Source organism: Dermacentor andersoni, chromosome 5 (assembly GCF_023375885.2).
Source record: "Dermacentor andersoni chromosome 5, qqDerAnde1_hic_scaffold, whole genome shotgun sequence".
NCBI classification, from domain to species: domain Eukaryota; kingdom Metazoa; phylum Arthropoda; class Arachnida; order Ixodida; family Ixodidae; genus Dermacentor; species Dermacentor andersoni.
This window is the reverse complement of record NC_092818.1, coordinates 50,218,983-50,233,587: the sequence shown is the minus strand read 5'-3', so window position 1 is coordinate 50,233,587 and position 14,605 is coordinate 50,218,983. Positions and strand designations below refer to the sequence as shown.

Below are 14,605 nucleotides of genomic sequence, written 5' to 3'. Positions count from 1 at the left end.
TATATCTGTTGTACGCGTACTAAAGCTCTGCTCCTGCTTGATTATTAAAACATATTATTTGCAGTGACTGTACGGCTTGCTGAGAGACGTTCGGCTGCCGTGATTAAATTTGCATTGACGCTGCACTAGAGTGTAACTTCAGGGGCTGACACCCGGCGCAACAGCGTTGGTTAGGCCTAAACTGCCAAGGCAGGTGTGGACGGCAAAGCATTGCGAGAAATTTTCCGCTTATTGTTGATCAAGCCCCAGATAAGGTGTGCTGGTCTAGGCTGAGTATCGCAAAAGCGGCGAGCATGTTTAACATGTTTGTATGCACGTTTGCAGTGCGGAATGGGTTAAGCTAGTCTGTAGATGGAAAACATCAAGCTGAATATGTGCAATATGACATAAACTGCCAGCGTCGCGCAGTCAAGGTTGCATTTCCCAGCATTGCAACGACGCACAGCAGGCAAACACAAAATGATCCCGTGGCCACAACTATCACATAATATTAAAGACTGAAGCAGCACAATGAGCGAGAGCCTGAAACAAATTTTCTGTGCTGCCGGAGTTGAAGGAAATGTTGAATTTGCATTTTTGCAGGAAAATATCTGAATAACGGTGCTATGAAAATAAACAGACTTCAGTGATGATCCTTTATCTTTTGCAAATGAGAAAGGCAGTTTTGCCCAAAAGGCGAAGCATCGATTGCGATAGCAAATTAGCAGCCATGTGAAGTAAAGATAGTACTTTTATTGGCAATATCAACTTGTAAACATTTACTTGCTAACCAAATTAATAAGCATGGTGTCCGTACGTGCAGCAGACATGAACACATCGCACTCAATGACTGCGGACACCCGCTGTCAAAATGCTGGCATGAGGAGGTGCAGCAGCAGCAGTGAGCGAAGGGACATTCGTGCCGTCTATCGCTTCAATGCAAAATGAGCTCCGAGGACACACAGCATGCTCAAATCTATAATGCCTCCCCCCCCTGCACCTCGGTATGTTGGGTGCCTCGTGCGCGAGAGAAGAGGGCATACTTCTTTGCATTCGTCCCTTTCACGTGGGCCATAGGCCACAGCACAGTTTCAGGACTTTAAACCCGACAATGTAGTCCTAAATAAAGTTAGCTCGTAACGCTTTGCATGGCACTGCATTCTTGCTCTTGTATAATATCCCCCTTCCCCAGTCACTGTTCTCTGTCGCAGCAATGTCTCGACATGGAGAGGTTGTAGTTAGTTCATTTCAGCCACTCACCTAGCCCGGAAGGCATTGTACAGGCAGCACGTTCGAACAGGCAATGGCAGACAATAATTACAGAGTTGATGACATTAAGCATGCACTCAGTTAGACTACAACAAAACGACAACAAAATTAGCAGGAAATAAGGAACACATTCAGACATCTTGCCTTGTTTGAAGCACCAGCTTGTCCAAGTCTTCTTCCTTTGCGTTGGCTCATAAACCTTCTGCATCCCTATTGCAGGCGTCTGCCGTGCATGCACTTGTTCCACATCGTCTGCGTGGACCAGTGGCTGACGACCAACAAGCGCTGCCCAATCTGCCGCGTGGACATCGAGGAGCACCTCAAGGACTTTGGCATCTCCTCGTCATGATGCTGTCCTTCCTCCGTCACATGCTGTGGTGGTGCCCACCGCTGCTGTCCAGTGCAGAAGCTGCAGGCCCAGCCTCACTTCTCTGAGTGGCCTTTCCTTGTGTGTGTTCACCCTGTGCTGTGTTTTTTATATCTCCATCTCAAATAAGAGTGATGTTTGTTGACAGCCTTTTTTTTTTTTTTTGCTCATCCCCTCGTACCACGTTGAACTACGGTGCAGCGGCTCTGCTGACAATGCTAGTCTGTTCTTCCGTTGAGGGACCTTGACGCTCTCTGTTCTTAGGGAAGAAAGCTTCCGGGGTGCTTTGTTCGGCCAAGGAGCAAGAGTTTGATAGAAAGGGCACGCTTGTTTTTGTTTTGTTGCTGCTAATCCTACTGATGCACCGAATGCTGTGTAAATAAAAGTGCCGCGTATGCACAACTCCGGCTAAACCACGGGCTCATCCAAAGTCTATTTGCACGTGGCAAAGGCATTTCACGACGAATGGGAGTTTTATACTGTGTTTTGGTGGCTACATTTGTCTGTTTTGTAAAGAATGGTGATGCGAGACAAAGAAAGATAGGGAGCGCTGTTTGCAAGAATGGAATTGCAGCACCGTCCGTCACGGTAACGTTGAAACACTCCTCATGTGTGACGTCTTGCTCCAACAATGATGGGTGGCTCAACCGCTCTGTTAGTCTCCATCTTTTGTTGGATATCACCACAGAAAACACATGTTACTTGTGGTTTGTTTTGAACGAAATAGGCAGGTAATGAATGCAAGCGTCCTATTAAACTTAAATTGCGCGCACTGCAATGTGCCTCTTCTGTGCGAAACTTGAGCTGCAATGAGCCAGCAATTTAGCTAGAAGAGTGGTTTGCATACGGTGCTCTTATTTACGCAACACTATTTAGGTCTAGGAGTTTGAGTGCAGTGAGTGCTAATGTAGGGCATGGTTTCTTCATTCCTATAATTCTTAGTGTGCCTCTTATCACTTGCGTATTTGCTGCAGGCTTCATTGCATGGTTGCCGAGCAACCAGAAAGTCCCTACGAAGGGGACAGCTGTGAAATTGCCGAGACTTATGGTAAAACACTTGTGAGAAAAAGAAAAAAAAAACGGCTGAAAGCTTGGTGAGCTCGTCTGGAAGCAATGTGTCTTGTTAGTAAAACTCATGGGTTTGCACAAAGGATGAATTTTGTTTTACACAGGAAAAGTTTCAGTAATCTTTTTGGGCTGGTGCAGACGTTTGTTGTGGTACAAGTTTGCTGTGCCAGTGTAGAAGTTCCTTTCCTGAAGTGTGACAGCGCCTCTTCTTCGTTTGTGTTTCATGCAATCCAAGTTTGTACCTGCAAACTAGGCTTGGCTTACAAGTGTGTGCCACACAAGTTGATCGCAGCGGCAGCTAGCGTCAGTTCTTTCAAATTTTAGCTAGAATGTTTTAGGCATTGTCATTTTTTTTCATAAATTATGAATACGAAACACTGCTCCTTGTAGGAAAATCTGCTTTCCACAGACCCAGGCAAGATCAGCCAGAATTCCAAGTTGTAGCTGTTAACAATGGATTAAGTTTAGACACATGCACTGCTAAATGCTGCAGATTTCATACAGTCATCCAAAGATGTTTTCTTCTTCATGATGCACTTTACGAGTCCTATATATTCCAGACCTTTGCTTTCGTTGCTGGTTTGTTATATTCTGTTTGCTTGTTTTATTTGTGTGTGTGGTTACAGGGCTTTTTCAAATGGTTTCCAGATACCCTGTAAATGATGAACTTCCATTTTTTTTTTATTACAATTGGTCAACGTACAGAGTCTTGCAACAAAGCACCTGTTCTGTCGCTTTCATCTCCTTTCTGTTCTGTCTTCAGACCTTCTTAGGCTTTATGTAAACTACATGTATAGAAGTGCTTGTACTACACGGCTGTTGCCTTATTTGCAAGGTTAGGTTTCGTGTACATGGTTGTTAGAAAGGTCGAAAATGCTTGACGCACGTTTTCATTGATTGCTCAAAGAACATGTTGTGTTTTTGCGTGAGGCATTGTGCTTCGCCACTTGGGTGCAGTTCTAGGGCTCCTACAGTTGCCGAATTTGTTTTCTCAAAAGCCACCAGAGGAGGTGTCGTTTGTTATGCGTGAAGCCGGTGTTGTTTCAATTAACAGGATTGTCTGATCTTCTAGGATAATTTTGAATACCCAGAATAATGTTTGTCTTGAGAATTTTGGCTATTCTATTGGGGCTGTATGAAGAATGTATTTCACACATACACAACCTCTTGCATACCTTCTTCTATTGGCATAAATTTCATAGGCACAATAAATAACTTGCTCAGTCATTTTAAATGCTCTGGATTTGTTTATGTGGGTGAGCTGTGGTGACATCAATTGTTGCAGTGGCCGTAGTAAAACAAGCACAGCTAACCTGTTTGACAAGAACATGAGTGACATTAATATGTCTTGTTTTTTAACCAGATCAACCCACCCTTTCATTTTGCCTAACAGGTTCCGTCAACTTTTTCGTCCTTCTAAACACAACAAAAACAGTGGCTCTTAGATTTAAACACGTTGGTGGGCTAGTTGGTTAGCATCTGTGATAGAATGTGTAAGCGCAACTGAATGAGGACGTCGAAAGAAACGGACACACAGAGACAGCTCCACTTTCAACTGTAGCTATTTATTTTCGCACGAACTGATAAATACGTACCAAGCGAGTGGAAACAAAGTCGATAAAAAGGAACATTCAGTGGTGTATACTGAAGAACCGTGAAGGTGTCTAAGGCATGATCAAAACACACACTGCAATAGTTACAGCGATAAATAGAGGAATCGTATCTCTTTTTCAGATAGTGACACTGAAGGCTTGATTATGCATTTCTTATAATTTTGCAATTTCATAGGACTCCACAATCTCCCTTGTCATCGTGCTATGAGTCCTATACAAAATAGACATACTGTACTCTCAAACAGGGAATTGCACCCACAATTATGGCACTGAATGCCCAAACGGCCCAAGACTACTCTAGTAAAGTTATATTGATGCTCCTTTAGTCTCTGATCGATGAGTCTGTCAGCTTGACCAACATACATTCTTTTGTGCAGAAGTGGAATGATTCTTCACCATTCCACTTCTGTACATTGTACAGAACTTCTGTACTTCTGTAAATTGCAAAATTAGAAGAAAGATGCGTAATCAAGCCTTCAGTGTCGCTATTTCAAAAAGAGATGTGATTCCTCGGTTTATTGCAGTAACTATTGCAGTGTATGTTTTGATCATGCCTTAGACACGTGCATGGTTCTGCTGTATACACCACTGAATGTTCCTTTTTATCGACTTTGTTTCCACTCGCTTGGTACGTATTTATCCATTTGTGCGAAAATGAATAGCTACGGTTGAAATTAGCGCTATCTCTGGGTGTTCTATTTCTTTCTACGTCCTCGTTCAGTTGCGCATACACATTCTATCATGGGTTCTTACATGTTCCCATGTTGCATACACGCGATCTTGCACTTCGCAAAGTCTAGCATTTTTTGTATCGTTATTTTTATTTTTTGCATCACTTCGGCATCTGCAGTCAGTTATGTTTTTGTAGGTGACAGACTGGGCTTCTTGTAAGTTGAACCCAGCACTGCAGTGAATACAAATTGTAGCACCACTGGTGTTTCGCATTTATATAGATCATCCCGTAAAATCTTTGTCCATTTAATTTTTCTGCATTCCTACATACCACTAGGATGTTCTACTAGTAAAATACCGTCAGGCATGCAATTGGAATTAATAAAGGCAGTTTTAAATGTAATTTTAAAGTGTGTTTTGTGTACACGGCACATAACTTACTCTGTCTGATGTAGGTCTTTGTCAAGTATCTGTCGTTACATGGCGATGAGCATTTAGTTTGCACTTCATTTCTGAATGGAAGAAAAAGTATATATGTAGAAGACATATGATCTGCTTGGCCTTCAATTCTTTTGAGTACAACTTCATTGGGTGGAGCTGTAAGTGATCTTTATTTTCAGTTGCACCGCATTATAACAGAGCCACATCTGACATGAAAATAACTTTGCTGTAGTACTATCCAATATTTATAAGCATCCACGCTGAAACCGGGAGGCGAGTCATGTTCAGGTCTATGTAAAAGGAACCCAAGCCCGATTCCTCGACGGGCCAGCGACACCCTCCTGTCAATTTTCATGGACTGTCCATATCTGATTGATTTTCATATTGGCACTATGAATCTGGTTGCTGCAAACCTGTGTGGCTGGTATATATACCTGCCTTCTCTCTTTATTTTCCTCCCCCTCCTTGTTACAGTGAACTTCACTATAAGAGTTCTTTAAAATTAACGAAAATTTGAACAACCCAGCCAAACGCCTATTTTTTAGTGTAAAAATATTTCAGTACTATGAATTTTAGAAGACAAAAAATATTTAAAAATATGAAGGGAAATTTTATGCTTTCTCTGTATTCATGGCACCTAAAAATAATGAATTTATAACCAGAAGTATCGCACACATTTGCAACTTGCGAAGCTGCGAAAAATCCGGCACACCACCAACAGCGGCAGGTATTTCTTGGACAATTGCAAATCTATGCAATTCCCATCGCCATCACTCGCACTAAGGGCGGCCTGCAGAAATAAAAGCAATCCTTGTACAACTAGTAGTCAAGTTGGCACTGCGAAGACCGCGAGGTTACGCCTATTGTCACGAAATCGTGGCAGTCCTGAAGATTTGAGGGAATAAATCGTCGGGGAAGGGCAAGCTTGCTTAAATTGCCACCAACTTCCAGGATATATCAGTAAGTTGGCTAATTACAGAAGAAAAACAACAAAGTTTGCGAATGCTTTGGTGCTTCAGTACTGTTTGTGATGAAGTGCACTGGGGTGCAGCATGTATCAGCGAGATTATGTGCAGCGGGCGTGAAGGCTCGAGGCATGTTACCTACGCCTTCGCAGAATGCACAGCTGCATGGTTCGTGTGTGACAGTTGGCCCATGCTTGGGAATGGGCGGGTCATGGTAGCGGCCACTCTGCAGCATTGCGTTTCATCATACTGCACGTGGAACGTGCAGGGAACTGTGGCGCACGTAATGTCACTGTTGGCAGATGTACAGCCGGGCATACACTCACTTAGTATTAAGATTCGAGCCTTCTGTGAGCTGCGCACGCACTGGCAGAAAGATGTTGCTTCACATAAATGCACCTTCTCACTGCTGTTATATTGAGTTGTCAGTGGCACAAATGCATTTGTGGATGAATTTTTAACGTCGGTTTGTGTTTTCGGTGGAACAATAATTCAAAAATAATGGAATGATAGTTGCCGGCCCCATGAAATTCTTTTAATAGACACCTCACTGTATATGTGTATCTGTTTGGGTGTCTGTTCTGGTCCTACCTTTGTTCAAACACCGTCAGTTGTGCATGTCTCTCGTAATAAGCCATAACTGCATGTATGACCACGTTTTATCCCATGTTCAGATAATTGGGCCTTTTAGTTATTCAAAGGAAGAAACTGGGTGCTCTAGAAGTTGTAATTACCACAAGTAACATTGTTACTGTTTTCAGTTAGCGTTTGAAAATTCACTAGTCAAACCTCGATAATACATACATGTGTAATTAAGTATGGGCTAAGACTGCCAAATTTGGTTGGTAATGTCAATTTGGTAAATGTCAAATTTGGTTGGTAATAGCTTTATTTCAGTGGAGCATTCTCAAACAATAAGAAAATCGGAATTTCAGCATCAAACACAGTATCAATTATAGTTGAGTAAATTCTTGTTTGCACATGCCTGATAGTATATGTTCTGATAACAAAAATGTCACAGTCGCCAATTCATCAGATGCCTGATTTTTCGGACCTGCATGATTATTCGGACTTTTCTGCAGCACCGCCGTCCGCCCTAGCACCAACGCTGTACTGGTCACATGATGCGTGATGCGCACTGTAACAAAGTTCTAACAAAGTTATCACCACGTCGACTAGGCACAAAACCACAACTTTGCAGATTCCCAACAAAGCAGCACTGGTTAAGCCTAGTCCTCTAAGCGCTTTGGTCAGTGGAGTGGCTGGTGAGAAGCTGTCATGGGAAGCTTGCCGTCAATGTTTGCACTCTGTAGACTTTATCGTTGGTTGAGTGTGGGATCAGATGCATGGGCTAGGCTGGCGGCCGCAGCAGTGGAGTACGGATACACACATGGTCTTCTTCGAGCTGGAAAAGTCTGTCGGCAGCGGTCCTCAGCAACTTGAAATGACACATATGTATTTGTCTCATTTTGCGCAGCAGACGATTTTGCGTGCTCTCAGTGAGAGGATGAAAGAGCATGATCGCCTGTGCTGGAACACGGCAGAAAATGACATAGTTTCGTTCTCTGTGCGTGTGACTGCATGACTTGGGAACAAAACTTAACTAAACGGAAGTACATTTCTCTTGCTACAGTACGAAGTAAAATGAAAGCATGCAGACATTTGGTTTGTATGTTTTATTATTTCTCTAAACATTAGTTCGTCTATTGAAGCAACAGATTAAACAAATAACAGATGTTACATTGAATAATTCTTGAAGTGATGTGTTACTATGAGTGACATTGCAGCATGGCCATGTACGTAGGTGTGCTTGCGGAATTTACGTTGACTGTCCGGCTGAGAGCGTGGCACCCGCGAGTAGAAGAGCAAATGGTGTTTGGTTTGATATTTAAGCTCTTGCTCCAGGACATAGCGATGTTATACTTGGCAGACTATGACCGTTAGCATGCATTGTATGCACTGCACTTGTCAGCTCAAAATGGCCAGACCTGGCGAGGGACCCTTTAAGACAAAGCTTTATAAATAGTGGCATATTTTGGTGCAGTGAGCAACCCTGGTGAAATGTTTCTGGCCATTCGTCTGTCAAGCAACTCGGTACTACTCGCTGTTGCGCTTGCTGAGGACCCTTTTTTTTTCTGTGGCATGATGCAGCAAGTTGAATAGGCTGTAAAGTGTGTCATAGACTTGGTCTTGAGTTAGGCTGGAAATGTAGAGTGCACCCTTCACTCTGCTGGCATTTTGTGCAATGTGGGATGGTGTGGGCTGCACCACCTGGTGGTGGCTAGTACAAATGTCATAGATAATGAGGCAGATACTTTAGCCTAATATTTTTCCAAAAGTTTGTTTGATATTGTATGCCCCCACCCATTTCTTATGTACACTTTCTCAAATGACCCTCCCCTACCTCCCACCTATCTCGGCTAATCCGTTGCTGGATATTTAAACAAGGCTTTGTACTGAGGCTTTTGACCTGCTGTAACGTTCCGAGTCATCGCTCATTACCAGAAGAGCACTTAGTCTCATAGTTGTGCAAGATATCAATATGATAATCCGGTTCATATTAAGAACAAATGTAGTTGGGCAGGTTGTGTGCTGTGTTGAGCAGATAAGCAGTTGTCTATTTGAGTGAATGCAAAGGTAAGTTTGACAGAGTCACTGCTGACAAAAAGGAATAATGATAACATCGGAAGTAAATTTGTTAATATAGGATTGGTTTGGCTGACGCGGGAGAGGAGTAATTCAACACATCTCCGGGAGACGTGCATTGCTGCAAGAGAACACAAAGGCTGGACATTTTGTAGCAAGGGTTGGTAGCTTTGTCTAATCTTGTTTCACCTAGCTGTACCACTCCCCCACCATGCTGAAATAAGAATTAGTGTTTTTCTAGACTTACTTTCCTGAACTGGACCTGGGTTAAGCTGTTGCTCTTTGGGATGATGGGTGTTGTTAATATTGATGTCAGCTTGGGATGTTGCGGTACCTTTGTAGCAGTATAAATTGTAGTAAAGCCGACTTTGGGCTTAGCGGAAAGGTACTGGGGTCCAGCAGTAGTGATCATTTCGGCTTGATGCAGCGACGTAGTACTGTGGCTGAACAATTCTGCAGTGTTTGCTGGGTACACTTCGCTCAATCCTCTATGCAGTTCCTGTTCTACTTTTTTTCTTTTGCATTGACGTGAAAATTTTGATACAAGTTGTTCGCCGATGACTCTGCCCACTGTGTTTAACGTACTTGTTCCTTGGACATATTGTGCTCTAAGGCCAGGATTGAGCATGAGTGGGAAAAAATTAACTGAAATGCGAGTTTTAAATTTCCTTGCTTGTGTGCGCGACATTGGCACAGTTTATTTTTTGACACAGGACTTCTGATGCTGCAGCATGTTTACAGGCCAGGTGTGCAGCAAAGCCATATGCTGTGTTTTCGAGTAATGTGCAAGGAATGCTTTTACTTTTGTTCCCATTCAGTTGTCTTTCTGGTGCGATAGTACCTCTGGTCTGTAAAGCTTTGCCATTTTGGTTATTCCTGTATGAAGTCTGCACGTGAATGGAATGATGCATTGTGGGCTTGTATTTCATACATGTAAATATATATATATGCCTTTGGGAATGAGCTTTTGAAGCTTTATTACCTTTGGGCATGTCGCTACTTTCCAGATGCAAGTCTAGGCTGTTCATCTGACATGTCCAGCTGATGTGCTTAGGTGCATAGACCCTTATCTACCGAGGCATTGTCTGTGCTGCCGTAAACGACGTAAGCTGTAGTGAAACTTGTTGATCAAGTTGCTTTTTTTTTCTAGTTTGTTTTGAGCTGTTTGCATTTGCTTTGAATCATGTGAAAGCAATGCAATGCAAATCCTTGATTCTGTATTTAAAAAGACTACATTGCAAGGTACCCACTCTGTACTTTTGAATTGTGCATTACCTGGAAGCGATGCCTATAGTTTTAAAATAAAAGTTGTCTTAAACTTGCTGTCCTGCTCTTTAGCATGTTCTTTGCTGCAATTTTTTAGGGAGATGGTGTGGAGTGGCTTGTTACAAAATTGCTTACATGCCAAAACTTGCAAGGGCTGTAAAAATTATTTATTATGAAATGTATTGTTTGCGATATTAATAATAGCCTACCAGATGAAGTTGCTGACCTGTCGGTTATGTTCCTCCACATTAGCTTCTGCCAGAGGTGCTGCTTATTTATGACATATAGAAATTGGGCCCATGGCCACCATGTTAAAGAGTGTGTGGGAATATAGCACACGAAAGGAGTACGCAGTCTTGAACAAAACTTAGCTCTTTGCTGCGAGTCCAGGAATGATACTGTTGCATGAATACCATTTGCAGGTGAGGGATATTTACAAGGCATAGTATCTACAGAAGGAATTGCAAAGCTGACCAATACAGCTTGACAGCTCTCGCATAAGGTCAATTTGTCTACTAGTGCGACTGTATGTATCCTTCATCATCATACGCCTATACAGGCATGTATATTAGCTTCTGTTAGAGGTGCTGCTTATTTATGACATATAGAAATTGGGCCCATGGCCACCATGTTAAAGAGTGTGTAGGAATATAGCACACGAAAGGAGTACGCAGTCTCGAACAAAACGTAGCTGTTTGCTGCGAGTCCAGGAATGATACTGTTGCATGAATACCATTTGCAGGTGAGGGATATTTACAAGGCATAGTATCTGCAGAAGGAATTGCAAAGCTGACCAATACAGCTTGACAGCTCTCGCATAAGGTCAAATTGTCTACTAGTGCGACTGTATGTATCCTTCATCATCATACACCTATACAGGCATGTATCCAGGGGGGGGGGCTCGGGGGGTCCCCCCCCCTTCCGAAATTAAGCGGCATACGTCCCTCCCCCGTCCGCCCAAGGCACCGCTCCTGACACCCATTCCTAGAGCGTTGACAAACCAATCTACTCGGTGGTCAACATATTGCTGCCTTCTATAGCGAAAGCAGTGTATGACTAACTTCTGCAGTGTTCTTGGGCATCTGTTAACAGAAAAAATCATCACGTGGGCCGATACTGGTTATAGTGCCAAAAGGGTCCAAGATCAATTGCACATACCCCTGTGGACTCGGGAACCTATAACGCGCCTTTTGGAATCTTCGGGATGGGCCCACGTATGGGGAGTGCTTAACGCCTGCTTCACCTCCGCCGCGGTTGCGCCCGGTATTGCAATATCTTCGGGGTCGCCCTACATGTGGGGAGTTCTTAATCCCTGCTTCACCTTCACCACGGGTCAGCCCGGCATTGCATTACCTTCGGGATGGACCCACGTATGGGGAGCGCTTAACGCCTGCTTCACCTCCGCCGCGGGTGCGCCCGGTATTGCAATATCTTCGGGGTCGCCCTACATGTGGGGAGTTCTTAATCCCTGCTTCACCTTCACCACGGGTCAGCCCGGCATTGCATTACCTTCGGGATGGACCCACGTATGGGGAGCGCTTAACGCTCGCTTCACCTCCGCCGCGGATGCGCCTGGTATTGCAATATCTTCGGGGTCGTCCTACATGTGGGGAGTTCTTAATCCCTGCTTCACCTTCACCACGGGTCAGCCCGGCATTGCATTACCTTCGGGATGGACCCACGTATGGAGAGCGCTTAACGCCTGCTTCACCTCCGCCGCGGGTGCGCCCGGTATTGCAATATCTTCGGGGTCGCCCTACATGTGGGGAGTTCTTAATCCCTGCTTCACCTTCACCACGGGTCAGCCCGACATTGCATTACCTTCGGGATGGGCCCACGTATGGGGAGTGCTTAACGCCTGCTTCACCTCCGCCGCGGTTGCGCCCGGTATTGCAATATCTTCGGGGTCGCCCTACATGTGGGGAGTTCTTAATCCCTGCTTCACCTTCACCACGGGTCAGCCCGGCATTGCATTACCTTCAGGATGGACCCACGTATGGGGAGCGCTTAACGCTCGCTTCACCTCCGCCGCGGGTGCGCCTGGTATTGCAATATCTTCGGTATCGCCCTACATGTGGGGAGTTCTTAATCCCTGCTTCACCTTCACCGCGGGTCAGCCCGGCATTGAATTACCTTCGGGATGGACCCATGCATGGGTAGTGCTTAACACCTGCTTCACCGTTGCCATGGGTCGGCCCGGCGCTGCACAACTTTCGGGATTGGCCCACGTATGCGGGGTGCTTAACGCCTGTTTCACCTCCACCGAGGGTCGGCCCAGTGTTGCACTATCTTCGGCAGCGGCCCACGTGGGGGGGGTGCTTACGCCTGCTTCTCTTGCGCCGTGGGTCAGCCTGAGATTGCACTATCTTCAGGCCGACCCGCAGCGCAGGTGAAACACTTTGCTTTTCGTTTGAGAGCTTTGACTGTCGCCATCTTTCGCTGCCATTCCATCTTTACAGAGTGGAATGATTGTCAATTTTTTCACTCCTTTTGGATGGCGGTAGTTATCGGTATCTCCTGGGGTGTGGAGGCCAGTTTTCTCATCGATTAGGTGCCCACGCGATTAACTCAAGATGAATTTACTTGTCATCATCTATTGCAGCAGGTATTGCAGCAGGTAAGGCCTAGTTTATTGTTTTCATTATAATATTTTATTTATAATACCCAACACAATTTTTATGTCACCATCGTTTCAACAATGACGCGCATCCCTGTTGCTTCGTTAGTTCAACCTTCGTTGTTTAGACTGGAAAGGGATTCGGTTCATAGTCGGCTGGTCTGTATGTTCGTGGAACGAGTTGTGGCCGGAGAAAACGGCAGTTGCGTTTAACTTTTCCTTTTGCTTCATTACTTCCTCGAGTGACGGCTCGCCGCGACGCTGGCAGATCCTCGGAACCATATACCCGCGATATGGGTTGGATAAGGTGAAAAATAAAATATTGCAAAACAGCGTCCATCATCAGTAACACTTCATTTGGGCCTAGTTGGTACATACTTCTGAACTAAACGTAACAGCGCAAACATCTAAGACGAGCCACAAAAAGAAAGACAGGACACACACTGGCGCTGACTTAGATGTTTGCGCTGTTACGTTTAGTTCAGAGGTCCATCATCAGACCCTGCAATAACCGTTCAACCCATAAGCAATATGACTGACCCGTTACCTCGTGTGGTTTCTCCCTTATTGTACAGCACTTTTCGTGCAAATTTGGCAACTGGAAAAAGAGTCGCAAGGAGATGAGAAAGTAAGCGATCTACTAAGTGAGAAAGCCAAGGCAACAGCCAAACTGGGAGGAAAAGCCAAAATTGTTTGTGAAAGTATTTACGGATCAACATTTTTTTTATTTAAAAAGGAAGTAGAGGTAACACCGCCGAAAGTGGAGAATAATTCCGTGTGTTTTGAATGAAGCTTCGAGCTGCCCGACGTAGCCACTTCTCGGCTGTGCTAATGGGGGGGGGGGCTTCTAACCTTTTACGGTGGGCGCAGGACGTCTAGAGCCGCAGCGTCCTGCGCTCTACGCGGTTGTACGGGACTGGTGACCACGCATCGTTACGCAACTTCCCAAATAACAACACAAGTCTGTTTTGCTACTTGGTAGAGCAGTAAACGAGAGATACAAAAGAACTGAGATTGTTGCGCAAATATAGATTTCTCTATTATTCTTCCAGAGCTAATTCAAAAAAGCGCTGCTAGAAATCTTTATTTAATTTGCACTTTCGCTTGTTAACTTGTTCTTGGCAAGGTTCTTCCTGTGCATCTTTCATGCGTGAGTCCATTTGATGTGGTTCTTTGTTTGCCAAGTAAAAAGAGAGGTGTATCTCACAGGCGTACCTGCAAGATACACATTATTTTAATTCTCTTTTGCGGCTTTACGTGGCTTTATGGCAAATGGTGGGCATTATTCACATCTGTACTAGTAAAAGTACCCTCTCCCTCATTTGCATAGAAAAGTTGCCTTGGGTTGGGCCCCCCCGAAAAAAAATCTTGCGTACGTGCCTGCGCCTATATCTATGTTCACTGCAGGAGAAAGGCCTCTCCCTGTGATCTCTAATTACCCTATCCTGCGCCAACCGATTCCAACTTGCGCCTGCGATTTTCCTAATTTCATCACCCCGCCTAGTTTTCTGCTATCCTCGACTGCACTTCCCTTCTCTTGGCACTCATTCTGTAACCCTAATAGTCTACCGGTTGTCTTACCTATACATTACATGACCTGCCCAGCTCTATTTCTTTCTCTTAATGTCAATTGAAATATCGGCTATCCCCGTTTGCTCTGTTTCACACCACTCTCTTCCTGTCTCCTAATGTTATGCCTAAC

At 44.5% G+C, this 14,605-nt stretch overlaps 1 protein-coding gene across 1 annotated transcript in view; it reads left to right on the top strand.

Annotated features, from left to right (window-relative positions):
• LOC126530302 (uncharacterized) overlaps positions 1 to 10,343 on the top strand; it is a 99,441-nt gene extending 89,098 nt beyond the window's left edge. Inside the window, exon 17 of the mRNA XM_050177621.3 lies at positions 1,468 to 10,343. Coding sequence (XP_050033578.2) covers positions 1,468 to 1,597 — 130 coding nt within the window. The 3' untranslated portion in view covers positions 1,598 to 10,343. The remainder of the gene's footprint in view (positions 1 to 1,467) is intronic.
• The last annotated feature ends 4,262 nt before the right edge of the window (positions 10,344 to 14,605 follow it).